Source organism: Amblyomma mixtum, chromosome 3, assembly GCF_055824585.1.
Source record: "Amblyomma mixtum isolate Tamu chromosome 3, ASM5582458v1, whole genome shotgun sequence".
Lineage (NCBI taxonomy): Eukaryota > Metazoa > Arthropoda > Arachnida > Ixodida > Ixodidae > Amblyomma > Amblyomma mixtum.
In genome coordinates, this window is record NC_143014.1 from 405,961,998 (window position 1) to 405,989,309 (window position 27,312).

A 27,312-nucleotide genomic window follows, 5' to 3' on the forward strand; every position below is an offset into this window, starting at 1 on the left:
TCTTTTGAAGTACCCCAAACTGCTATCACTATACCACAGGAGTTGTCTTTATACATCAGAAAGCATACTGTCAAAAATTAGTGGCGGGCTTCCCTGAAACACCCGGTATATACATTGAGTCTGGCTGTCATCACTTCCCTATATCACAAACATATTTAATCTTCGCCGTAGGTCAGCGGTAGATAGGGTGACTTTTTTATATATGGCTGCGATGTTGATGAATCAGCCACAAGCAGTGACTCTCATGGATGTGGAATGAGAAGAAGCGCAGCAGGCACTTGGTACCCCAACTCCGATGGCCACAGAACCCCAGGCCATGACCTTCGCCGCTGCAGTACGCACTCTTGAGCCCCCAATGACACCCCATACGTCCTCTCCACCATGAACCACTTGTTCCAAAACGCTGTCTGCCTGTTTCTGCCTGACCAGCCTACAGGCAACGCTCAAACGCCACGAAATGCCACGCCTAGAACTCTTCCGACAACTGTCCGCTACGCTTCCAATGCGCTGAGGCCGCATATTCTTTGTCACTGCACCTATAGAAGAATCGGCCTGCACAGCAACTTAATTGATGCCCCGTGACCAAAACGCAGCCAATGGCCCCAGACCTGCGCAGAGAGGATTACGGGTCATTGAGCTGCCTGTCCCGCTCACCATCACTGTCCACACCACGTTTCGCATTGCTGTTCGCGGAACGTGCCGCAGTTCCGCAGAGGAAACCAAAGAATGCAACTTTTGGAGGTGAGGTTGCTCACCAGCGAAACAACGAAGATCCTCCACCGAACATGAAGATGTTGGATCTGCCACGCCGACGCCGCACACAAACACGAGAATGATGAAGGCGCGATTGGGCTTCAGAATGACCACATCAACCAGAAAAGCCCTGACGACGCGAGCTACCCACCATCCACATACCCGACAAAGCCGTGACCCGACGCACACAGAAGGCCATCGTATTACGTGAACAGGGTGATGCAATGCGCGAGTGGCCATCAAGGGACACACCTTTCCTGTGACCTTCGTAGTACTACAGCATGGTCTCGCGATGTGATACTGGGAACAGATTTCCTTAATGAGCATCAGGTGATCATCAACCAGCGTTCCAAGCTCATCACACATTCAAGAAACGAAGCTTTGCCTTCGATGACAAGCACAAAGAAGCATGTTGGCCTGAGTGTCTGGGTGAACAAGGGAGCATCCCAAGCCGGTCAAGCGTCATGGTCACCGTAGGTGCCACAGATGCCAAGAACATGAAAGCTCTCAATGAGGGGAACACGGAATTGGTTCTAGAGTGCGGAATCGGCTTCGCAAAAGGCATACTACACATCCGCAATGGCCAAACTGAAGTGATGCAGACGAACTTCAGCGAAGAATTCCGGCACGTTAACAAAGGAACAAGGATTCCTTTCATCGACGAACTATCCGACATTCTCGACGCCTTCACCCTTTCCCGTCCAGACAATTTACCTAAGGAAGATCACAAGCACGTCTTAGACATAAACCATGTCCTGCCCCAGAACAAGCAATACCAGGTCCGCTGTCTGCTTTGAAGCTACAGTGAGTGCTTCTCGTCATTGCCGAAGGCTCGACAAATGCAGTTTGCCAAGCATCGTCTTGTAACCGACCAGCACGCCAGACCTCTCCTCCAGAGCCCCTACCGTGTGTTGCCCGGATATGCTTTGCGACGACGTCATTCAGCCATGAAAGAGCCCCGGGCGGCACCGGTTGTTCTAGTTAGGAAGAAAGGCGGCGCACTGTGATTCTGCGGTGATTACCGACACCTGAGCAACATAACAAAGGACATCTACCCTCTTCCTCGCATCGATGCTACACTGGACTGGCTGTGCATGTGCTACATGTGTATGCATGTGCTGTGTAAAAATTGTGAGCTGATAAAATCAATATTAAAAATGCTATTTATGGATTGAGTAACTCACTGATTGATTGATTGAATGATTGAACCTTGTACACGGGAAATTCTCTTTCCAGCACATAGGATAGCTCTTGCTCCCGAGTCCCATTAGTGGAGCATGCCAAGACCACTCGAAGATGTCCGCCCAATAGTGGTTTCCAGCTTCAGCAGGCATAGCAATACTTAATTGCAAATCTGCGCGTCAGCGTCTAGCATCTAAGCTCGGACAAGGCATCAGTATCGAACTGGCCGCAAATTTTATCGGAATCTAGACAGGCGTGTCGCAACATTCTAATGTGGAATAGCAGCCTAACATTCACACGACCTCGGTTATATACAACGCGGATGACAATCACGGCGCTCTCGTTACTCCTTTTCCATGAGCGTCCTTAACAGCTCTCGGCAACTGACGTTGAATGCAGCGGTGCCATCACTGTGCACCTTGCCTTGGGCTCACCCTCATAAACATTCTTTCTTTTTCCTGCAGGCCTCATTTTTGGTACTCCCACTGCGAACGACGCTGTTGCTTCGGCTTCGCTCTGAACCGCCGATATCCAAAGTGCCGAAGCGCCTGCCAGAGTCCATGCACAGCGAAAGAGGAAGCAAACAATGACACCAAAGAAAAACGGCGCGGCCGCAGGCGTCGACACAGAAGCGCCGCTTTAAGTACGCCCACCCAAGCCCTGCCGCAGATGCGCAGTGTTTGCACTTGCCTCTTCGTGGCCCATCAGCCTCGCGAACGACCCTGAGGACGCCTCGCCCCGTGGAGAGGTACACGCGTGACCCCATCACTACCGAAGGTGGGGGAGGAGTCGCTCGCGTGATAATGTAGTTCGTGCCCAATTAACTCCGCTTAAGAACGGAATTCTTCTCGCCCGGACTTCCTCACGGGAATAATTAATTATTTCATAGACGTTATTTATGACCAAGCCTACTTATACAGCATCTGTAGGTTTAGATCGTGACAGACGCCTTGGGCTTAAGTGTAGGTTAGCTCCTAAGGTATTCAGTGACAGAACTGAACAGAAAGCAAACTAGCGGAAGCATCAACCGCATTTCTCTGTCTGGAAGTGACAGGAAGAACTTACAGTACGCTGAAGCTTATCGGAAGCCGTCCAACTTTGGAATACGCGTGCTGTTTTTAAGTGCATGGATGCTCAGAAATAATTTAGTTATGGCACACTAGAGAGGCTCTGTAGATTATCATTAATGATAATTATGGCTCACCTACATGATGTGAAGGGTGCCAGTTTGCGGTAAAGCTCATGGCTTCAGTAGCGCAAGCCTTAGACAGTAGTGATAAGAACATCATGTTAGCGTGCCGCCTATCGCCGTGCTCAATGCACTACAAAATGGCGGTCACCAAAGTCTGAGTTCATGCCGCAATAAGGACAATCATTTCATCCATCTCAACGATTCAAAAATGAAAATGCCTGTATTTCTTAGTGAGCAGGGCTTCGTTACAGCTGAGTCATATAATGTTTCCGCATTAATACTTAATTACGAGCAATGGGCGTCTAACAAGATTAAGTGATGCGATTAACGCTGCATATGTGATCGTCCTCACTTTGTGTAAACAAGCGTCCTCTTATTTTGTTGCGTTCTGTTGTTTTCTTTTGGGGCTTCTCTTATTTGGGCTTCATGCGTAAGAATGAAGGCAGCGTTCAGCTCTGAAAGCAGCGAAGCACACATCTCTGCAGAGCGCGCATTCCGCATTCAGGCTGTAGGTTTCGAGCACTGTGGTTTCAGGTTGCAACTTCATCAGCGATCCAGCTGCCATTCTAAACGTTCAAGCAGAACAGTGTGCACAAGTACATGTTTTTTTTTCATGCGCTTTTGGAAGGAAAAGAATCGGGAATAACCCAGCCAGCGGACTGTGCGACATAGAGCGAAGTGCGCATTGATGAGGAAATATGTGCTAACACGCGCGCGGCAGTTATTGAAATGTCGTGATAATAAACATTGCCATGTCTGCCCGGACTGACGTGCTTAGCATGGAAGTTGATGACTGGATGGCTGTCGCAAGTTTGGCCCATCGCGGCGTGGATGGAATGTCTCGTGTTGTAATCTTGTTTGCGCCATAGTGGTACTGCCACTCGTTATGCAACACTTCCCGTTTTTTTGTCTCCTAAATGGGAGTTATGTGTGCTGTGGCTACAAAGCTTGTGTCACGTTAGCGCAAGCAGCTCTTGTTTGAGAAAAATTCGCCGTAACAAGGAGTCAGGGGAGATGATACAACAATGTTGCTGTTCTTCATTGATGTTTCCGTTTGTTTGCTGATCCGGCGACACGCTGCGACAGGCGGACAGGACAACGTTTTCTTCCACTATGCCCGTTTATCTTCAGCTATATTGCAAAGTGGTCAGCAGGTACTCCCAGTAAAATCTACAACTTCGAACTCTTAAGCAGACCGAGTCCACACCAAGCGGGATCCTCGTCAGCCTCCGACTATTAAAGAGTCTAGCACCCAAACTACAAGTTTCAGAGCCAGGCCAGAACCCGCAACCAAGTGAAATATCTGCCTCCAGCTCTCAAAGAGCCCGGAGCCTGCAACAAGCCGGATATCCGTCAGCCTCTGAGTCATGACCGTATAGGACCGTTTCGTAAGGTTTAAAGCGCGTCGCTTCATACACTTTCCTTAGGCGAACAATCATTTGGCACAAATCTTAACACCCTGCCCGTTCAAACTTTCAGGCTCTCGAGCTGGGCTTGCAATGTCGTCGCCTGCAGCACTATCAGCGTTCATGCGGGCTAAGCTACCAGTCTCCAAGGATGTGGATTGAAAACGTGGTCTTCTTCATCTTCCATTTCTGCGCGTGAAAGCGCCATCAAAAGACCATGCAGCAAGCCACACGAAATGACGGGAGATTAGAAGCAGTGAAATTCAGCTATAAGGCCCACTGATATCGCTATGTAATTAAGCAACCTACAATATTCCTTGCCCTGAGTCTATGTCAGTGCACGTCAAAGAACCCCAGGTGGGAGAAATTTCTGAGCCCTTCACTGCGGCATCCCTCATAGCCTGAATCGCTTTGGGACATTAAACCATCATAAACTATTTTTGAAAATTTGATAGCCTTCCCTGGAACACCTGGTATATATCTAGGGAGCACTAGCCTTTATGCACTTCGGCTAAGGAGTACTGAAGAGCACTAATAAAGTCCATGAGCTGTAGCTGCCCATTTTAATCCAATAGAAATGCCTTCTGGAGGCATCTGCATTGCAGTCCTTTAAATAAACATCATCCGCATGCTTCTGAAAAAAAAAATAATTGATTTGATGGATACTCACCCCTCAAGTTCAGGAAAAGTAAGGCGACAAATTTTCAATTTCAGGGGAACTGAAAAGAAATAAACCCAGAAGTGCACATTTATGCGCAGCTTTCAATGTATCTCGCCATCTGAGGATTTGCAGAAAAGCCTTAAAAGTGTTTAGAATACAAGAAATCTAGAAAAAGAATCTACCCTACAATGAACTCAAGTAAGTCTGCTCGGCTACTGACTTCATCAAGAGTGAAACAGTAAAGAGCCATTACGTCCTCGAGAAGGGCCGCATTTGAAATTGTGAAGTAGCAAATTCAAAATTACACTGAGAGGCCAGCTGAAAATAACTTCTATGCATACTCAAGCCGAAAAAAGCAATTTCTTTGAGACTGGAGAGTTAAAAAGACATTGCTGAATAAGTCAGGCACGGATATCCTTCCAAAGTTTTAACAAATGAAGGGCATAGCCTCTCCTTGACATTTTTGGCTGTTTTCATCGTTAGAACTGGCAGTGACCTTAAATAATTGCGGTGCAACTTCACATCTAAGATCACTCGTAGACACTCACACCAGTGGGCGCTGTGCCTCTTCGGCCCCCCCTGTACGCGATGCAAGTGTTTCAGACGACATCTGCAAAAAATTTAGAACACAAGACCCTTAAATTTGTGGCATTGGGTATGTGAAACACGCTTTCGTCTCATCTTATTTTAAATTTTCAAACCGGAAAAACCTTCGTTTGCAAGCCCAGATCTCAATAATTCTTTTCGCACTTGTCTCTGGAACGCGTGATAATATCTAATGATATTAATCGGTAACCAGGAAAGCATCGCAGCGCACCTTTAAAGAGATGCCGAAGGAAATGCTAAGTCAGGCTACACTGATACGTGGTAGGCTTCTCTGAAAGTATAATTTTCAACGAAAGCAAAGCCTTTCGCAGAGGTGCAATCGTTCCATGGGGTAAATTTTGTCCAAAAATTTTTGAGCACCGAAAATGCCAACAAGTTGCAAGTCAGACCCTTGTCACACGGGTGCGCTTAACCACAGTTTTTGCTACCTGTGGTTACTACTATCCACACAGCAATCAAACTGCGGTTATCGCGAACCGTGCTTGGCAACCTCGGTTTAGGTCATTAACCGAGAAGGTGGCGGCATCTATAGACAGAAAGTGCACGTAGGTGTCAGAGCGAGAAGTGCACGAGGTGGCCCGCTTCAAGAACATACTTTCCTTTGCACAAAATTATGTTTCAAGAGCAACAAATCAAAATAGGCAGTGTGTATAGTATCGTGCGATGACACTTTTATGCAGAGTTCGATCTCGTCCGAAGGTGCAGTAACAGTGCATTGCAGCAACGTCCCACGGCACTCAAGCTAATCATTTTACCACATTTAAACTGAAAAATCTGTGGTCCCTGCTGCAGCGTTGAAGCAGCTGACACATTCGCAATGCTCGCTGCAAGCGCCACCGTCAATGGCGATCTGGCGTGCTACTCCAAAGTCATCGCTAGGCCTAACTTGTTTCGTATCGAAGCCACAGAGGACGGCGCCTTTGAATTGACCAAAACTATGCTACATTGTCTACTTATGGCACTGCCTCACTGACAACCTCATGGTTTCATATTAAAAGAAAGATATATGATTGATTTAAGCGACACCTTAGCAGTGGCACTGGCGTGCAAGCAGATCGGGCCAGTTGCACTGAAATGGCGGCAGCTGCTACGGGGCTGGGAGCATAAAATTACCTTGTATTGCAATTATTACTCCTACCAGCAACTCGGTACAGGTCAGCAGTCCTCAAGGAGGACTGCTTCATTTTTGGCATTCCCGTAACCCAGAGCTTATCACTGTGTTCGTTGCAGCGCAACTCAGAACGGTGGCGAGCCTTGTGACAACGAATCATGATTCGAGATAACCGCAGTCAAGTTTGGTATCTGTGTTTAGACTGCCTGAGTGACTGTAGGTCAACCAACACCAACGTTTCAGCATCAGCAAAATTTCAACAAACATAAAAAAAAATGGTGGCTAACAGAGCAAGATGGTCATCTGCATGTGCCATCTGTGTAGTACGATCGTTGGCTAGACTTGGCACATAAAATGCAGCGGCAAGTTCAAAGTGCATCATTATGCGGGGAATAAAACAAATTGAATTTTGTCACCAAAATTCAGAGGTGTGATCATTACACGATTGCAATCATGATTAACACTGTAAGTGGCCCGCACAAATCTCAGCATAACAGTGCAATGCACTTCAAAAAGTATGATAAGATTGTGAGTGTACCACTACAGTCAAATGCTGAAGGCAACATGCAGCAGGTAATGTCGAAATTTATAAGCGAGATTGGTAGTTGTCTGAGCCAGGCCTAAATGGCATTAAAAAGGGTAGACAAAATAGGTTTGGTTTGGTTTATGGGGTTTAACGTCCCAAAGCAACTAAGGCTATGAGAGACGCCGTAGTGGAGGGCTCCGGAAATTTCGACCACCTGGGGTTCTTTAACGTGCACTGACAACGCACAGTACACGGGCCTCTAGAATTTCTCCTCCAAAGAAATTCTAGCCGCCGCGGCCGGGATCGAACCCGCGTCTTTCGGGTTAGCAGCTGAGCACCATAACCGCTTAGCCACCGCGGCGGCGGTAGACAAAATAGAACTGTTGGTCGACTTCATTCTGTTGTAATACTGAAAACATCTCAGTACCCATGTCCAACATTCTTGGGAAACAATTATGAAAGGTGAAAGATTTTAATATACTATTCTGGAAACATTAAAGAGCGCTTGCAGAAGAATGCAAAGGCGTCACGTTGGGCCCGATGTCACTGCATTATGAACTCCATTTTTGGCCCAAGTCTTCCTCAGCCAGGAGGCACAGCTGCAGTGATGAGTAATTGAAGGAGTCCTCCAAATACCGAATGCAGAAAAAGCAAACACTGTTCCTAAATAAGCTTGCATGAAAGAACATTTCATCAACCTCCTTAGTTCGAAAACCTGCTTGAATTAGTTGTGTTGTCATTGCCACCTGCCACTTACAGGGGTACATATTTTAAAAAATACTATCACTATTATTATATAGGTTTTAACATGGGCAATGAAAAAGGTTTTAGCGGAGGGCTCCGGATTAATTTAGACCACCTGGGAATCTTTACCGTGCAATGACATTTCACACCGCAGGCCCTCTTTGGGTTTCACCTCTATGGAAATGTAGCCACTGCGGCCTTGATTGCCTGCCACCTCCATGCACTCAGAAGCAGAGCACCCCAACCATAGCCACCATGGTTTTTGTTTGTGGCAGTTTAGAGTGCCAAAGCAAAGCGGGCTATGAAGGACACCATAGTGAAGGGCTCAGGAAATTTTGACTACCTGGGGTTCTTTAACATGCACTGACATTGCACAGTACACAGGCCTCTAGAATTTCGCCTTCATTGAAATTCGACTGTTGTGGCCAGGATTGAACCCCCTTCATTTGGGTCAACACCCAAGCGCCCTATCCAGTGACAACCGTGGCGGCCGTACCTAAGGCAACGAATGTACTGAGCACTGCATTCTCGAAGGAAAAACGTTTAAGAATGTAGTACTACTGCAAGAACGTAGCTTCAATGCCGCCTTTGCACACAGCCTAGAATAAACATAGTATGCATGACTACGCATATGCAAATTAAACAATGTGACACTAAATCTCAAGTAATTTTTACTTCATAAAGACCAATGAAATTTTATGACCAATGGCGTTCTTGATAAACTGTTCAAGGTGGCAATCAACCATGGACACTACCCGTACTATAGCTGCATTGAAAAAATCAGAAAGCACCAGCAAACAATGCAGCAGAGAGGAGTGATTTCCTCTCCATCATCGGCAGAAGATCAGAAAGGGCACATTCAACACACATTTAATCTATACCACCATCAGGGGTACACCTCTTTAAGGGTCCCAATCTTACATCTTGCTTAACGAACGGCTGGTTATGAAGCACATTTTCAGCTACCTGTTCACCCACTAAATTTCCAGAAAGGAAAAATACAAAACTATTATTCCACGATTGCCATTGCTCTCTTCCCTGAAAATGCTATGTAAGATATCTCCCACGCATTTCAGCAATTTCAAACAATCCACCACAGGTGGGAAAATGGAGTGTCAGTGAGTGGCATCATGCAGATTGCTGGCTCCACTGTAGAAGCCAATGCTGCAAGCTTTAAACTGATTGCTCCGGGACGATTTACTGAAGCTAAGGTGTTGCTGAGATCCTGGCATGGTAACAGATCATGTTTAATCCTACGAGATACATGTGGCCTAGCACGAATCCAGAAGAATTGATGTGATAAACAAGGCCGTTAATCCAAGAACATTTTTGGAATTTTGCTAAAATATCATAGTTCCCTTGCGGAATAGAAAATGCAGAGTTCAACTGCGATTCTTCTTTCCTTTTCCACTTGCGGCTATAAAGCATCAAACAGATGGGCGCAACTGCAAGAGGGTGATTTTGCAGGAAAAACAAAGGGGGCAAAGCTTTCGTGCACTGCAAAACAGCAAATGCAGGGCGTCAGCTTTGGCAGATACTAATACCGCCTAAAAGAAACAAACTATAATTAAAAAGCCTATGGTTATATACTGGCCTGCAGTCCCTCGTGACAAAAACATCTGCTGAAAGCACTGTATCCTGTGGAAGTTTGCGCACTACAAGTTCCATTCTTTCGTTACTGCGCCTCACACCCCTGTACTGCCGTCGTTTATGAGGCACTGTGAAATGTCATCAAAACAAAAGGTCATCGTGCATATGGAATGACCAGACTATTCCAAAGCCTGTCGCGTTACACAGGGCAATTTTCTTTACAATGGTACGCGCAATGTGCATTTGAAGTGCTAACAACGAAGTAATGCACTCCTAAGATTCATAAGGTTCAGCATTAATTAGAAGAACCTTAAAAGTAGCCAGCGTGGAGTTCTGCCAAAGTAAGTTGCTCCGCTGTGGATGGCAGGTGAAGCGTAGTGCCTTTATCCTAACTCTCCTAACCACCACTAGGTGTACATAACCCCTAACGCTTTAGGACGCAAGCGCACAGTCTTGCCCAATCACACTGTCCATCATGCTATGGCAGTTGAGTTTCTTCAGGTGAAACATTAAGCATTTATGTCAATCATGGTGCGACTTGTGTCGCGCATTCTCTGGCTATGAAGGAAACGCGAAGGAAATAGATCCTGAAGTGCATCTTTCTGCAGAAACGTATGCGTTCAGATTTAGTTTGAGAAGCCACTGCATCAGCGTCCGCACCACGTGCCCCTAACAGAGCCCTTCAGCTTCCTCGTCATATTTCAATACTCAGAAATCCAAGAAACGGACCGGTGAACTTGCATTGTTTCCAGTGAGAAAAACGTGTAAACAGAGTAAGAGTGGACACCACGGACATCGGAATGCTGCTGCTTTGCCTTGCTACTGAGGTGGGGATAATCACGTGATCTCACCTGGAAGGCCTTCCAGCACACTTGGCAGAAAGACGAGCTGCCTCTATGTGACGACAGCAAGCCAGACAAAATGCTCCATTTTCGGGACGTGGCGACAACTCTTCAGATTAGAAAACGTGAGATGACCATCAAGCCGCCCTCTGTACTGGCCGCCACCACGTGTCCTTCCTGCACCACGAGTCGCATCCAGATCTCAGCTGCAGCATACACACCAGGCCACACATACACTGCAGAAAATCTATTCCTTCGGACCATATACTCCGCAGCTGGATTTCGAGTACGTGAAAGACAGCACTTTTGGAAGAAGTTATTTCAAGCGCCTCTTGGAGCCCCCAGGCATGAGACAAAAACCTGACAGCAGAAGCAGCTGAAGCAGCCTAAGAAGGTTACTGCTACCACGCTACGGGGATTTCTTGTCCAGATGGCAGTAATAACTGTGTGACAGCTTCACTGAACAAAGTGGTGCATAACCAGAAAATGTGCCCAGTTGTCACACGTCACTTTTTCTGCAGGTAAAATCAATGGAGGTGCCCTGGGAGATCAGAATGGTTGCTATTACGCTGTAAAAAAATATACGCGAAATACACGTCGTTCCCAAACAACATAAGCGAATTCATATTATTTTCTTCGATTTGGGTTTTTCATACAAGCACTAACTGCCAGCCTCCAGACCAGTGGCCTAGCTCAAACACACGGGCAGCTGGCTGCAAGTAGGCCGCAGATCTGTGGCCTGCTTCAGCCAGCCCTCCAAGTTTCACTTTTATTCACAAAGCTCGTTCACCATCGCACTTCTTTTCAAACTAAAATCGGCCAATCAGCTACGTCCACAGACAATACTGATCCTTTGTTGACAGAAATATGTGAGGGTCCCTTAATTTATGTTACCTTCAGATAGATGTCAGGTGCCTTCAAAAGTGCACAAGGAGCGAGGAACATGGCAACCGTCTATCTCCCCTTCACCCTCCTAAACTGGCAAATGAATCAACCCACCAAGACATGGGAACAGAGGGAGAAAAGCCCACCTCCTTTCCGTTCCTGTGTAGCCTTCGCTGCAGATACACTCAAGTGTAGTAACTTCCTACTTTTCTATTTATTGCATACCATCAGGCATTAACTTCAATATTGCAAAGGGTGAAAGCATTGAGGTGGTAATAAAAGGCATGGAGAATGCACATTGCAGTGGCCATGGCACAGGTAATCTATAAGCTGACCCATTACCTACCTTCCCCAATGCACAAACCATCCTTATGCAGGTAGAATAGAAGAGCTCCTCAGTTTATTTTTTTTTCTGGGAGGGGAGGGGAGTGGTGCCTGCTGCCATTGTTAAGTTCTCGCCTCCTTACTGAAAGCAAGACAAAGGAGAGTTATCTACCATTAAATTGTTCCTGCTCGAGCAAGCCATGGACTTCCATTGTGCCAGTAATGCTATGAAAGCTTGGTCCTGCTTCATTCGGAAACCCCACTCTTACCCACATGTACGTTTCCCCATTTTAATAGACACTAACTTCAATATTGTAGAGGGCGAAAAGATTGAGCTGGTAATAAAAGGCATGGAGAATGCACATAGCAGTGGCCATGGCACAGGTAATCTATAAACTGACCCATTACGTACCTTCCCCAACGCGAAACGGTAAAACGGTGGCTAGAAATACCAGCAAAACCAAGGTGGGAAAGGCTACAAGCAAGAAGGGTTGCACGTTTAGCAGGTGATTATTTTATACCAGCTTTAACAACTGGATATCCAGGAATTCCAGGGGAGTGTTAAGGCATGTAGAGTGAAGACAAAATTAAGCTGGCCACTGCCTTTGCTTGTTTCCTTCAGTGCTTTCACTGTGTGCAGATAATCGCAACGCCATACAAGCGAACAAGTGTGGGTGCTATGTATTTTTACTTCTAGGTTGCAGCTAAGATATCTACTGCCATTTTTATATTATGAACCATCAGTGTACCGAACTAATACACAATTGCCCTGAGGTTCAATATATCCAGATTTGACTACTGTTAGTTCACTATAAAATACAAAATTGATGCAAAAGGCATTGCGAGCAGTGGCGATTGCTACCTAACATGAGCAACCGAGCTGCGGCAGACAGGAACCAATGGACATGAATAAGGATGCAAGGACAATTAGAAAGTGCAGCGATAGTGAGAAAGCACATGAGAGAGCTCTGAGGACTGTTTGATATTTAGAAAAAAATAAAGATGAACATCTTTTCACCGAACACACGCGCATGTCTAGGCACTCTCCTAATGACAACCGCACACAAACGACTACTGCACATATCTACAACACCAAAGAAGCACTGTATACACAAAGCTGCGTGCATGTTGCGTCCTTTCCCTAACTGACCATGCATGCGGCTCAACAAACAGGATTTCTGCCTTTGCAAGGAAAAACAATGGAGCTTGCGGTATCAGACAAGGACTGCATCTGGTTCCAGTTCTAGTTCAGTTACAAGTTGGCAGAAAAAATTATCTTCATTTCCGTTCTGGTTGAGATACGGCTTTGCTTCTGGTTTTCAGTTCAGTTCCGGCTTCGGTTGGAGATCCTCCTTGCTGGTACCAAATAGAAAAAAAAATAAATCTCTTGACCTGCACCTTCTTCGACACTTATTGCTTAGTAAACGTTAGGGAGGCATGCAGCAGCAGTAAAAGCTCCAAAGTTACTCAATTCCGAATCCAAGAGAAAGCTGGACTGCAGCTGGGACATACCATGCGATGGCTCAAGCGAACCCTACATTCCGATAAGTAGCTTCATTGCCCTTGAAGCACAGCATGCCTCTAGTGGAATAGGTTGGAGACTGCCGCAATCCACGCTGGCTTTGCGTATTGTTTCCCATCAACTTTGATGTCGGAGGCCATCCTGCAGCAAGAAGAAACCAATGTAAATGAAGGCATGCAAAGGATTTCGTGTGAAGACCATGCACCGTAATAAATTTAGATTTCAAAATCATCTTACACCGACTTGAGAATGAAATTCACATCCTAGAGAATAACGCAACCTGTGTAAACGCAAGAGAGCTGCACTGATCGACGTATACATGTAATAAGACATTTATTCAAAATAATATTATTGCTAAAATTTGGATGCACACTGGAATAGATTTAATTTAGTGATTTTGAGCATGCAAATTGCATGGAGCAACCTTAAATATCAACAAGCCCAGCCTAACTTCCAATACATTTTCATCGCCAAATGATAGCTCCACAACTTTTCAAAAATTTTCACAAACGGACGTAGAAACAACTCAGTGTAGAAGAGTTATCGTCCCCATCATCGGTTGAATGAACATAAAAAAAAAATTGGAGAAAACACTTAAGCTTTGCTCTAAGCATACGACACGATAGAGCTAATGAGTTAATGACCATATATAAGGAATTGGTCATTCTCAACTTTACATTCATAGGTCTCTGGGAGTCCTCACACCACTCCTTGTGCCATGATGCAGTGGTTAATGGATGCACCACTTCCCTGCAATGGCAGGTGCTGCCATCGGTGAATCTTTTGCGACCCAAGTTGCTCTTGCTGTGCAATCTTTCACGATTAACCATTAACTTAGCCGCCACTTCCCAGGGCAATTAGTTTGCTCACAATTCGGTGGGCAGCTTGTGATGACACCACAAGGTCACGTGACCCAGGTAGCCCACCTAGGCTGCTTTTGTGAGGCTGGCTGCCTATTTACCACACCACCCTATTTATCGATCCACGCCGACGACACCCGAATTTCTGCACAGCAGAAGACTTAATGCTATCGCGTTTTATCAAATCTGGGCACGGCTCTGAATCTTGACTGTAATCAGCTGCACATCCTTATTTATGCCACTGTGAAATAGGCAACACTGTCGCTAGAGGACTCCTCTTTAGACAACCAACGGCCTGACAATCCAATTGAAAACTAGCTGCACTGAAGAAGCCTGAACATTATGCAATTACAAAACAATCCTTGAAGGAAGCCTCATTAAAGCAGAACTCGGTGGAGACCAAGACTCGCTTACAGAGGTTCACATAGTATGAGAAGCACTGTATTTACTCGCACAATGATCGCACTTTTTTTTTAAATTGACGCAAATTCAGGGATGCGATCATTATGTGGGGGAAAATTTTCTACAAAAAATTTTTGAGCACCGAAAACGCAAACAAGTTGCAGGTCAGACCCTTGTCACACGAGCATGCTTAACTGAGATTTTTTCTAAATACTGTATATGCTACCAAAGGTAGCAGAGTTGCACGTAGGTCCACCATCTTGCCTGTCAAGCAACCGAAGTTATTCGGTGAAGCTGCACTCCGTTTCTGCAGGCGACATGCATAGTGCATCACCGATCAACTGCGGGTGCTTTTCCAAGGTGTGTAGGCCACTTTTTAGCTTAATCACAAACAGAGCATCGAAACAACTGACAGCGCAACACATTCAAGTAATATAGGAAAGAAAAAAAGAGCTGCTCTTTCTAGTGCTGTGCGTGAGCTGCAGCAGCAGGCGATTTACACAGCTGCCTTCCCCGAACTCTTTACTTGTAACTTAACAACACTCAGTATTTTAGATACACCGTACAAATGCAGCATTCATCTTTGCGGCAACATTTATTCACCGGAACTGCGTCAAAAAACCAGTTTATACCCCCTTTATTGAATCCGAAACTCCTACAAAAAGTTACAAGCCAGAACTATAAAAAATACAGTATAAAATTCAGAATACAGTTTACTCAAAACTGGATGAATGTTAACATCTGAAACAAACAATCAGATGCCTAAACATGTTTTCCATCGCTTGAAAGTTGTTTTTCATTGAGGTTTTATGCCAACAAGGATAAATACGCACTGCAGAGCTCTATTTTAGTGCTTGAACAGTGTAAACGAAAAAGTGCACAGCCGCAAGTCTAGCCTGTTTTCAGTAAAGAAATCTCAATCAAACTTTTAGCAAAAAAAATGTTAATAAAGTGCCTGTACTTGAACAAAACATGCTCACTGTGCAACATAACCAGATTTTTTATCTAGTAAGCTGTACCTAGTTCATGCTCTGTTTCAGATAGAAAACTGCACTAAATATGAGGTCTATACCAAATTATCTGTAGCAGCTCTCAATATCCAGGTTCTCCGAGATCATATCACTTATGAATCAGCGATCAACTGCCAATGGTATTGAAACTCGTGTACACCTTTAGATTTCCTCCGGACCCATACCATCGACCTTCCAGAAGGCACAGGGTATCACAGCCACACTTTCAGGAAAGCTGTTTCGTTGGGTGCCTTTCAACTCTGGTGACTCGAAACGTAACCTTTAAGAGTGGCGAACTGCGGTTCATTTCTCAAAAGGTAGTTATAGGTGTACTATGTAATAAAGCAAAAAACCAGTTAAATCCTTATATTTTACATCACGGCACATTCACTCTCTTCTGTATGCTTTAACCTAGTGGTGATCTACAATGCTGGTTTGTTGGTTTATGGCGTTTAACATCCCGAAGCAACTCACGCTAGGACAGATGCCGTAGTGAAGGGCTCCAGAAATTTTCACCACCTGGGGTTCTTTAACGTGCACCGACATCGCCCAGTACATGGGCCTCTAGAATTTAGCCTCCATCAAAATTCGACCGCCGCAGCCAGGATCGAACACACGTGTTTCGGGTCAGCAGCCGAGCACCAAAACTACTGAGCCATCGCAGCCGGTGTGTCGACATCCCGAGCCGTGCATTATTAGGAAAAGAATATGAACTATCTTTTCTATACCAGTTTGTGAAAAGGCAGTGGTGTGCATTCCATGCAAAAAACTGGCAATTCCAGCGACGTTTGCATAAATCTAACAGCTCACACACATCTGCGAAAATTCAGGAGGCTTGCAGCAGCCTTTTAACTTCCCCCCATGGATGCACAGCCAACAAAAGCACCTTGCTGTGAGTCAAGCAATTCCACCTGAACAATACTTGATGTAAATGGCACTTGAGTGAAAATTGATGTCTCTTAAGGCATCCTTGCCTACAAACCTGTCAGTAATGGTACCAAGATCAACAGCTGCTGTTGTGAGGTGTTGCTCTTTAAAAACTGTATAGTTTAATTCCAAAATAACACACAAACCTTGTAGGTGAATGAGAACACCACAGCATTTCATTTCAGGAGAGCAAGCTGCTGGGCTAGTTGCTGAAGCATGTTAAATAGAATTCAGCACAAAAAAAAAGGACAAGGGACAAAGTAAGAGACACAGAGCGCTCGTGAACGTCTCTGTGTCTCTTACTTCGTCCCTTGTCTGTTTTTTTTGCGCCGAATTCTATTTAACAGCATTTCATGACTGCAGACACAGACAATTCACAAAACAAACACTGTGGAAGTATGCTTAGATTTATTTATCACATTATGCCGCGTGGCAACCAAGCATTCAGAAAAGAGAAAAAAAAACATTCGTAGCAACCACTGAAGTCAGCGGCGAATGACGGAGCGGGGAATGACGGTATAGAGTACAACGCTTTGCCACTTTCCGAACGATTGGTGCAGCTGGGAGCTGAGCACCCAGTCATTCTGATGGAACTGTGATAGAATAGCTGCACCGCGAGAGCTACGGATGTGAACAGCACCGAACATAGACAGCGGCTGGACAGTGGAAAGACTTCTAACTTGGCAGGCTGTCAATCCAGTTAGTTGCAGCGGTGGTGTTGGGAATTACAAAAAAGCGTCCCGAAAACGCAAACAAGTTGCAGGCAACTTGGTTAAGTTTGGTATCCACGGTTAAGCATAACCACGTTTAGACTGCCCGTGTGACTGCAGGTCAACCAGCAGCAATGTTTCACCATCAGCAACTTTTCAACCAACCTCAGAACAAAAATGCCGGCTGGCAGAGCAAGATGGTCATCTGCACATGCCATCTGTGAAGTAAGATCATCGGCTAAACTTGGCACATAAATTGCAGCGGCAAGTTCGGGGTGCGATCACTATGCGAGTAAATACAGTATACATATCTAGGGAGCACTTGGCTTTACGCCATTCGGATCAGGAGTGCTGAAGTTCAGTAATGAGGTTTTAGGCTGTAGCTGCCCCTTCTAATCCAACTGATGCACCTCCCAGAGGCATGTGCACTGCAGTGTTTTAATAAAACATCACATGCATGCTTCTGAAAGAAAAAAATGATTTTATGGATACTCACCCCTGTAGTTCATGATGGAAAAGACATTGGAGATAGGCCTTCACACCAGTTGAGGGTTTTTCAGTTGCAGGGGAGCTGAAAAGGAAAAAACGAAGAAGTGCATGTTCGAACACAGCCATTAAACTTATCTTGTAGTTGAGGAGTTGCCCACTAAGCTTAAAAGCACTCAATTTAAAAATCTGAGAAAAAGAATCTACCACGTAACTAAGTCAAGCAAGTTTACTCAGCTACTGCCCTGGTCAAGAGTGAATGCATAAGCAGCCATTACACACGTGAAAAGGACCACTTTTGAAATTGTACAGTTGTAGCAAATTCATTGATAATCATTTACACACTGAAATGCCAGCTGAAAATGACCTCAATTACCTTCTATTTGGTCTAAAGCTGAAAATGCAACTTGGTGTTTGTGGGGTTTCTAGTTGTGGTTTTGTTGCGATTGTGGCTTGTTAAGAAAAGTCAGGTACTGATATCCTACCAAAGTTTTAATAAATGAAGGGCATGGCCTTTCCTTTAAATCTTGGAAGTTTTTATCGTTAGTGCTGGCAAAGAGACCTTAAATGATTTCGGTGCAACTTTTCATGTCTTCCTCTTCACATCAAAGGTCACTCGTAGACACTCACACCGATGGGCGTTGTGCCTCTTCTCGTCTCCCCTTGACGCGACGTAGGTATTCGAGACGACGTCTGCAAAATATTTAGAACACAAAATCCTTAAATTCCTGGCCCGACAGAAAGTGACACACAGATGCACGAAAGACATGTTCCTACAATGAAACTGTTCTGTTGGACAAAAAAAAAACATCCAAAAATAATATATATAATGCTGATCCCGAGCGCCCTATCATTAATGTAACTGGTGCCTGCCACAGTGGGCAGTTTGCTCTATCTGATAGGCAGGTTGTGATGACAACGCAATGTCACATGACTCAACTGCCTTTCAGGTTCCTCTCCGGGCGCCACCTGTCAGAGTCATGCTCGTTATTTTTTTGCTCACAATGCTGATGCCAGATTTTCTTGGTAACGGGGCCTTTAATGTTATTAGTTTAAAATATCATAAATGATAGGATCCATTATACAATAACTGATATGAAATTTAAAGCAAGGTGCTCACATTGCTAGGACTGCACCAATGTGCCGTTCCCAAGCATAGGATAGCAAGCTCATGGAAGCGCCATACGTGTCACTTCCACTATCAACTGAGGAGGACACCCTCTTCTCTATGGGCATGTGCAGCACCATTGCAGTGAAGGTTAGCGCAGTGTACATTACGTGGTAGTCCAGCGTTGAGGACACGGGACTGTGCGACCTGGTTCCGCAAAACCTGCGACAGGCCGAGCATCGGTCCAGGAGAATGCCGCAATGTTTCTTGTGGGAAGCAAGGACTTCATGGCTTGTGCACAGACTGGATCTAGGAAGATGGCGCCGTTCTGGCTTCCAACTCTGCACATGGAAAAGCAACAATCCTTTGAGGAACCATTCGTGCTAACCGGGGCAGACTCCCCAGGCCGTCTTTGTGTCTGGTTACTAAACAAAACCAGCACATTACAAATCAAAGCAAATGATAAGTAGCACCCCTACTCAAGAATGTCCTAATAAAGCCTATACTAAGCCTTAAGCCACCGCATGCTCTTTGATCATGGTAGTTGTCATGCCTAGGTAATGAAGCCTGCCTTGCCCCCTCCCCACAGCAAAGAAGATTCCGCAAGTAATCAAATTTTGTTCTTTATTCATTTGCGCCACAGACTTGATGCTTACCTCTACTATTTGACTGGCTGATGACAAAATAGATGCACCACTGAATTTGGAAAAATGGAAATAAGGTAAAGCTAGATCCGCATGCAGACCAAAGTGCGTATTCCAGGTCAAGCTCGGCACATGGAGGACAGTTCGTGTGAAGCTCGAATTTCTCTTACGCAATGAACTGCTCAAGCCCAGCTGAAGGTCGACAAAAGCCACCAAAATCAAGGATCATGGGAATGTTTTTTTTATTATTGTTCACCTGTGGTGTTGATCTCGCACACGGTGCTCTGCCACTAGGTGACTGCTGTCCATTCTTCTGCTTTCGGGGCTATTTATGTGTAGTGTAAACTAACCTTCAGGGTGTTCACCAGTGCCACCTCCTTTCATAGCGGCGGACGTAGTCCGTTCTGTATTATCGCGAGCTCCACATGGAACTGATCAAACGGTGGCATCAAGAATACCAAAGGCTACCTATTGCATAGAAAAGAAAAGCATCACTTATGTTCCTTTCTTTTGGTGATTGTTGGCTTCCTTCATGTATGTCATAACGAGCCTTTTTTTTCCCTTCCCGTATCTGCTCAATTGCGGTAGCATGGCTCACAAGTGGAGGAAGGTACGGGCTACCAAAACGCACAGCACAAGCTCAAGCAACTGCGTGCACTCGGTACAAACAAAACGGTCTGAGTGCCAAGGGAGCGACAGGGTCAGTTCGTATATGCCTTCGGTATAGCACAACAGAATGCACAAGAAATTCATATTGAAAGCCATCGTGCTGGCTGAGGCTCAGATATAAGCCATTAGAGGATATTCCTACAATGTAAATATATATCAGCCTGAACAGGAGCATAAATAGCTGTCTGCTTTAACTTCATCATGAAAGAGTCCCATAAGCAGGAGGAAGGAAAAATGAGATCCCATTTTTTTGCTCTCACGAACCAAGGGGCAAACCATAGCATTCACAATTACTGCTTTTCCGAACAGGAGTACATCGGTTTGGATATTTCTTCAGACCCTGATGGATTTTACGAACTCCTTTCTTAGCGTCTGCCCACCACCTAGTGGCAGCTGCAGGTTTGCCACACATGCAAGTTGCAGGTGATGACACTGGCTTCCTCGTCGCTGCATGTCCACTTATCGCCTCTGTTCTTGCTGCTTCAGGCAAGTTTGTCATGATACAAGACATCGGGTCGCCTCGCGTACCATTCTGCTGCATAGACTCTGCCTCTAAAGCCACCAAAGTGTTCGCGGACCACTTGGTGTTGCTTTGCCTGTGCCGCCAATCCATGAGAGGCCTAGCTCCCTCGGACCAACACAGCTGTGTATGACACGTCGGCCTCGACGCAGCTGCCACCTTACCACCCATTTCTCCATGCATGCTTGCCGTGATGCAAGATATTCGACACGATCGACCTGGGCACTAGCATACCGCAGTGAACATGCATCGTCTATGCAGCACACAAATAAATGCTGGCAGCTGCCGTCTCCCTATGTTGGCATGGCAGTGTGTGCATGTCGCATCAGTTTCATGTGAACCTGCTGGGATATAAAAGACCATATTATCCATCGTTCTGTATAGGCGTAAGCAGTACTGAACTTTCCTTTGATGTCACTGATCCCCACGCACTAAATGCCACTCCCTCTCCAGTGTGCAGCGACATGCTGTGAACCCCGTAAGGAATTTGGGTGTAACGAGACAAAATGCTTCATCATAGAGACTCGAGGAGACAATTCACATAGCAGTATCAAAATACTTATTCTTGCATGCAGCTGAATAATGTGTATGGCAGTAGTCATGGCTGTTTACGTTAACTACAGCTGGTAGTAAAATCAGTTTCTCATCCAAATGCTAGCTTTTTGAATTTAGTTAATACGCAAATTAATTACCTTGATTCACCTGTATTCTGACGTTCACCAAAACTGCTATTATCATACTGCATAACCTCTTTTTACATAAAAAAAGCCTATTTTAAAAAATTAGTGGCGGGCTTCCCGCAATACCTTGTATACAGACTCAGTCTGGCAGCCCCCCGCTTTCCAGCATCCAAAAGGTATTTAAATTCGCAGCAGGTTAGTGTTAGAACGGGTGGCTTTTTTTATATGGCTTCGATGCCTATGAATACATGACAAGATATACAATTAAAATGCGAACTGCGTAGCCTGCTGTGTCCATCAATTTATGCCAACTGGAAACATCCCTAGCTGATCGCAATGAGCAACAGTAATGATTAAACGGTGGGGGAAAATGTTCACAACCTGACCTCATGTTCCAAGCTGTCACCTGTAGCAACATCGCTGCTTCCAGATAATTAAACGTATTTGTGCAGATGTGTTATTCTACGCTCTCATGCAGAAGTCCAATATTATGCACAGGGCAACAAGAACTAGAACACCCTGCAGGGAAGTGGTATACAAAGAATTCTGTTCATCTGTGCTCCGTGAGCACTGCATGCATGCGTCTGAAAAACTGCGTCCGGTGGACGCGCTGTGCATCTACCTTTTTTGTTCTCTGGATGGAGAGCCTGCTGGTCAACGTGGTTACGCGATGCAGGTATTCCACACAGACTGGCAAGTCTTCATTCCCGGTGCACCAAGAGACACAGCCAGGAAGCCTGCAGTGGTAATTACAGACCGCAATTTTTCCCAGTACTGACGAGCAAAGTGTCCGGGAACCAATTTTGGCATGCTAAGTAGAAAGTGTCAATTAGGACTGAGGATGCGACAAGCCTTGCTGACAGCAGCTAAAACCTAACTCACCTAACTAGACACGTTAAATGATTGCTATACATTAACGTTCACCCCAAGCTTAGCTTTAGTGCATTCTCTATTCCCTAAAGCATAAATTGCTTCGTTTCGTTAAGCCGACAATAGTAACCGAAAAATGATAAAATCGTAGCTTGATTGTGCAGGCCTTCCAAACCTACAGAACTGTCTTCTGCCCCCCCCCCCCCCCCCCCCCGGTCCCTGTGGCGTTTTGCAGCTAAGCCCACAGTCGCGTGGAGACAAAATGAAAAAACACCGTGTGTTTTGCGATGGCAGTGCAAGTTAAAGGACCCTAATTGGTCGAAATAAATTCCTAGTCGTTCACTACAGCATCTCTCAAAGGCCAGCAGCAGCTGCAGTACATTACATCCCACATAACACTACATGCACTGTCATTCTGCACACCAAAACCTATACTATTAGGATTTTCACTGCGTGCATGTTTAGCGGTATGCTCATTATTTCCCAGTAAAGTTAACACATACATCATATGAGGAAAAAGCCACAGCTCATTCTAGAATAACTTGTAGTTACATTTACACCCCAATGGTAACTGTAGTGTGACTTTATGGCACTTTGACAGCAGTATGCAAACAATCAAAATGCTGAATGAGTGCACACGCCTGCTTTTGGCTGAGTCATGAATATTGCTGCCATCCATGGTCATACCCCAGCTTAGTGTTCAACCTGCCTTTTAATGTTGCTCTTGATGTTGAATATTACAATCTGAATATTGCATTGCATATTTTTGGGCAGCTGGCTGTGTCAACAGTACCGTCTGCTGAAGCAGTGAGGGCAAGAAAAATACTACAGTATTTTGTTTGTGGTCTTGGATACTGTTTGATCTTAATGGTGTGTTTTGGTGCGGCTGGCCATGCCAGGAATGCTTTCCCATACAGCAGTAAAGATGGGCAAATACATATACTAAATAGTTTGAGTTCATGACCATGAATGCAAAATTCACTATGAACGACCACACTAACAATGTCTTTTGAATCACAAATCGAAGAGCCACTCATAAAGGTGACAGAAACAGAGAGGGTGCCTATAGTAGCATGGCAGGGGAGGATTTCCTATGCAAAGCATGAAAGCCTTAAAAAAAATGTCCAAGAAATCATAACGAAAACAGCGCAAACTTCACGAAGGATGCAGAAAGGGGAGAGGAGAGACAGGCAAGAAATACATGTTTCAAATGGGACCGCCCCCTTTAAGAATGACCCATAAATCCACCCTTGTAGCACTACAACACACCATGTTTCACATCCACATATCTAGTTCGGTGCATACTAATTAATACACATGACTGTACCTTTTCGGACTATTACTAGAAGGGTAGGAGTACCTATAGCGGCTGCAGTATAGGTTTCAGTGTTGTTCATTATTTCAATGCTGTTTGTCATGTTTAACGTGCAGAGCTGCTGTTTAACATGTAGAGCTGCTGCTGTACACTACAATTTCCTGTACTTGGTGAAATACTAGCTTGCAGTGTCATTCACTTCACTTTATTCACCTTAAAGACCACCTTTAGGGGGTATTACATAAGGTGTGGGATAATATATGCAGTAACAAGTACAAGTCATTATCTTTGAATTATAAGTATATTTCATGAGAAATGGCATTAGGCAGGCAGAATTCTTTTACCCTAATTTCTTTGGGGTACTTGCCTGAATCGATAAAAAGAAAGTCGGATATGGGCATAGTCAGCGGTGACGATGAAACAAAACTAGCGATTGCACCGGTGGCGCCATCTCGTTTGTCGACCGTAGAGATTCGGCAAAGGAAGGGGGTGCTTTGCAGAGGATTTGAAGACGCTGCTTCAACTGCTTTATCAATGACCACAAGAAACAGTTTGGCCAAAACTCCCCTCAATCTTTCATGAAAAAGTGTCTTCAAACTTTCCGCAAAAGCAACCCTCACCGTTCTCCTTTGACGATTCTCCATGGCTGAAACGAGATGGCACCACCGGTGCAATCGCTGAGAAAACACCTAGTTTTGTTTCGTCGTCACCACACACGATGCGAATATCCAACATTTTTTTATATCAATTCAGGCAAGTAGCCAAAGCAAATGTAGCATAAGACAATTCTTCTGACCAAATGCCATTTCTGTGCGAAATTTGAGCTCGAAGAACTCGCCACTGTAGCTGAGAAAAGCATTCTACGGAAGCGGCACGGATAAAATTCTAATAAAAGAATCTTTAGGAAGCATTTAATATTTAAGCGAAAGAGCACATCGATCGATGCAAAGCATGACGAGTTAATTTTTTTCACTGCCCACCAGTTATGCTCTGCCGCTGTGCCAGCTGTCATCAGTTTTCAAGGCGCATGGACTGGAATCCTCGGAACGAGTCGACAACTGTTCGATGTGCAGCTATTGCTTTCATGTCATTTTTGATGCACAGTAAATGGCTCAATGGCAACGAAGCCTGGTGCTGTTGTCCAGATGAAACAGTCCAAAAAATGTGTCATCAGCACAGCTGCCATAGTAATCATATATGCCAAATTGTCTTTAGGACAAGGGCCTACTGAGTGAAGGAGGTTAGAGACCTTTAAGCCGAATGCCTTTTAAAGGATTTTTGGTCAAAGACCTTTAGGGTAAACGCATTTGACAAAGGCCTGCACCCTAAATGCTTTCGACATAAAGGCCCTTACCTAAGCACCTTCAACCTAATGCCTGCAACCTAAACACGTGCACTGTAAAGATCATCAACCTAAAGGCCTCTAATCTAAATGCATGCACTATGAAGGTCTTCAACCTAAATACCTAACTGTCTTCAGAGACCTCTGAGACATCAAAACTACTTACTAACAAATATGGTTAACTAGTAGCCCACAATGAGAGAGAATGCTTTTGAATTCACAGCATGTAGTCTTAAGTGGCCTCATTAATTTGCACTTTAAATTCTAGTTATTAAAGTGATGCTTTGTTAAAATCTACCTGTGGCTTCCAGTGACTGCACTGGTGTAAATTCATTCATTCTGGCACTGAACCCATTACTGCAGAAAGCTCGAAAACTGGAAGCTGTATCAATGTGTCTAGCACTGAAGAATACTCAAAGCATAAAGGCTCGAAAGAAAAAATCAGCCCCTTCTCACCATCGAATGCCCTCCAGCAGCTGGTAGTCTCTGCGTCGATCAGCCGCTGTCCCGATGCCGAGGCAGGAATGCCCCGTCTTGCGAAGGGGACCTCCAAGGTAGTTTCTGATGGGTGATTTAAGAATGTGCATTAACATCACCGAAAATGCTACACATGACTATTTTCATGCTGCAGAAATCCAAGTAAAAAATGGAGTTCCTACCATTTACGAAGGCAAAGCTGTCGGCGCGGCCGCCACGTCTGAGCACGTTACGGCACGCCGGGACGGCGGCCTGAAGACATACTATACTGCCAGTGGCAGTATTTGTGGCGAGCACAACCCGGAAAATTCGCCGAGTGCTCCGGCGAGACAGCGAAAACAGCAGCAGCCGGGTCGAGCCGACGGCGCGGAGGCGGCCGGTTGCATCCCTTCCTGACGGGGAGGCCGACCCCCTCGCTCTCGGCGTCGCCATCGCTACCCGGTCGGGGGGGGGGGGACGCCAGTCCGTTGGCCGCCATCTTGACGCCGGGCGGGGAAGGAGACCGCCATCTTGAACTGAAACAGGACAGAAAAGACCGCCATCTTGCAATGAAGCCGGGCAGGGAAGGAGACCGCCATCTTGAACTGGAACAGGAAAGGAAAGACCGCCATTTTGAAATTCTCGCAGAGGACGAGACCCTCTTGTGTCTGACGACGCTGTGAAACGGCGTCTACTTCTAGAACGCATAGCTGCTGCATTATTTTATCGGTGTGTTCCTCTTCCTGAGCAATCTCCATTGCCTGCTTGATCGTAACATTCTCGACGAGTTAAATGAACCGGCGACGAAATTATGTGACTGCAAGCTGCAAAGGATTTGATCTTGCACCATGATGTGGGTAGCGGCCAAACTTGAACGATTTGGAGAGCCGTTGGACATCGCGAATGCATTCGGCAGTTCGCTCAGCAGGTCTCTGCACACTGCGTTTGAAATGAACGCGGCTGAAATATTCGCTTTGTTCTTCTTGAAAGTGCATGTCTAGCATTTGAAGGGCCGCTTTGTATACGTCCGGTGCCTCAGAGTCACCTGTCCCTATGTCGGTTCTATCCTGCGTCTCTTTCTCGATGAAGCTCTAGTAGACATTGATGCCTTCTTCCCACAGCGCGTTGAGCAGAAGCGCTTTCTTGTGGTCCGGCGTTGCGGTCTTGGCGGCGGCGTCGTAGGGCCTGGAAAACACGTCGCCATTTGAGCCAAGGAATAGCCGGGGCATGACCAGACGGGTGCCGGAGGTATTGCCAAGTTCATCTTGCAGAAGGAGCAAGCGGAACGAGGTGGTCAGGACAGCCGTGCAGAAGGCGCCGCAGTAGCGTCGATAGGTCACGCAGACGACGTTGAATTCACGTCAAAAAACAGCCAAGTGCAAAAATGCTGCGTGAAAGTAGGTCAGCAGAAGTAGTAGACGCAGCAGAGAAGTAAGTAAAATTTTCTCACTCACGTATAGGCATGATGCATGTGGATGGATCCTCGTCGCCAAAATGTGTCGGGCGCGGCCGCCATGCCGGAACACGTTAGGGCACGCCGGGACGGCAGCCTGTATAAAGACATCGACGCTAACGCTGAACGACGTTGAGAGAGTCACCGTTTATTCAGAGCGCGGCGCGTTAAATAGACTGAGCGACGCCAATACAGCGCCCCCATGGGGTGAGCAATCTGTGGTCCCGAAAGCGAAACCAAGTTAAAACACTAATAGCTTTTGGAGCGAGAAACGGGCGTCGAGTTAGATGAACAGCAAATTTTAAGGCGGAAGCCTTTAATGCCTGATCGTTGTAAGCAAGAGTTGTTGACAGAAATATCACGCTTTTCAATTGGTCGAAGTGGTCGTGACGTCACAATGCGCGAATTTCGAATGCGGCCAATTGAACTTTGGTTAGTAACCATGCAACCAATTACAGGGATGGTGTAGTGATGTTCCAAGTAAAATAAATAAATAAATAAAAGCGAGTAGGAAAT

The 27,312-nt window shown here is 45.5% G+C and overlaps 1 protein-coding gene across 9 annotated transcripts; it reads right to left on the reverse strand.

The window, feature by feature from the left end:
- Nucleotides 1-1,715: 1,715 nt before the first annotated feature.
- On the reverse strand, nt 1,716-26,960 carry LOC149357488 (uncharacterized). 9 transcript variants are annotated; one of them, XR_016291844.1, is made up of 12 exons: nt 26,798-26,959; nt 25,547-25,879; nt 25,344-25,448; nt 21,983-22,097; nt 19,018-19,188; nt 18,370-18,432; nt 17,750-17,824; nt 13,335-13,485; nt 10,623-10,790; nt 5,743-5,804; nt 5,204-5,252; nt 1,716-1,730 (listed from the first exon to the last, which is right to left on the reverse strand). XR_016291844.1 is itself a non-coding variant. In XM_089584753.1 (12 exons), exons 5-8 carry the CDS (start codon nt 19,134-19,136, stop codon nt 13,404-13,406), a joined length of 339 nt encoding a protein of 112 aa, XP_089440879.1. In that variant the 5' UTR covers nt 19,137-19,188; nt 21,983-22,097; nt 25,344-25,448; nt 25,547-25,879; nt 26,798-26,959; the 3' UTR covers nt 1,761-5,252; nt 5,743-5,804; nt 10,623-10,790; nt 11,845-13,178; nt 13,335-13,403. The 9 variants fall into 9 exon arrangements, 7 of the variants coding, with proteins under 7 accessions (XP_089440883.1, XP_089440884.1, XP_089440881.1 ...); XM_089584753.1 differs by lacking the exon at nt 1,716-1,730 and adding an exon at nt 11,845-13,178 and having other exon boundaries at nt 1,761-5,252; XR_016291845.1 differs by lacking the exon at nt 1,716-1,730 and adding an exon at nt 12,973-13,178 and having other exon boundaries at nt 3,400-5,252; nt 26,798-26,960.
- Nucleotides 26,961-27,312: the final 352 nt, after the last annotated feature.

Bases quoted from the DNA above. Each gene is read 5' to 3' on its own strand.
- LOC149357488 (XM_089584751.1), bottom strand. The intron at 25,449-25,546 runs GTAGGAACTCCA...ATCACCCATCAG, and splicing joins CAGCTTTGCCTTCGTAAATG to AAACTACCTTGGAGGTCCCC. The intron at 22,098-25,343 runs GTGAGAAGGGGC...TTACCACTGCAG, and splicing joins CTGCTGGAGGGCATTCGATG to GCTTCCTGGCTGTGTCTCTT.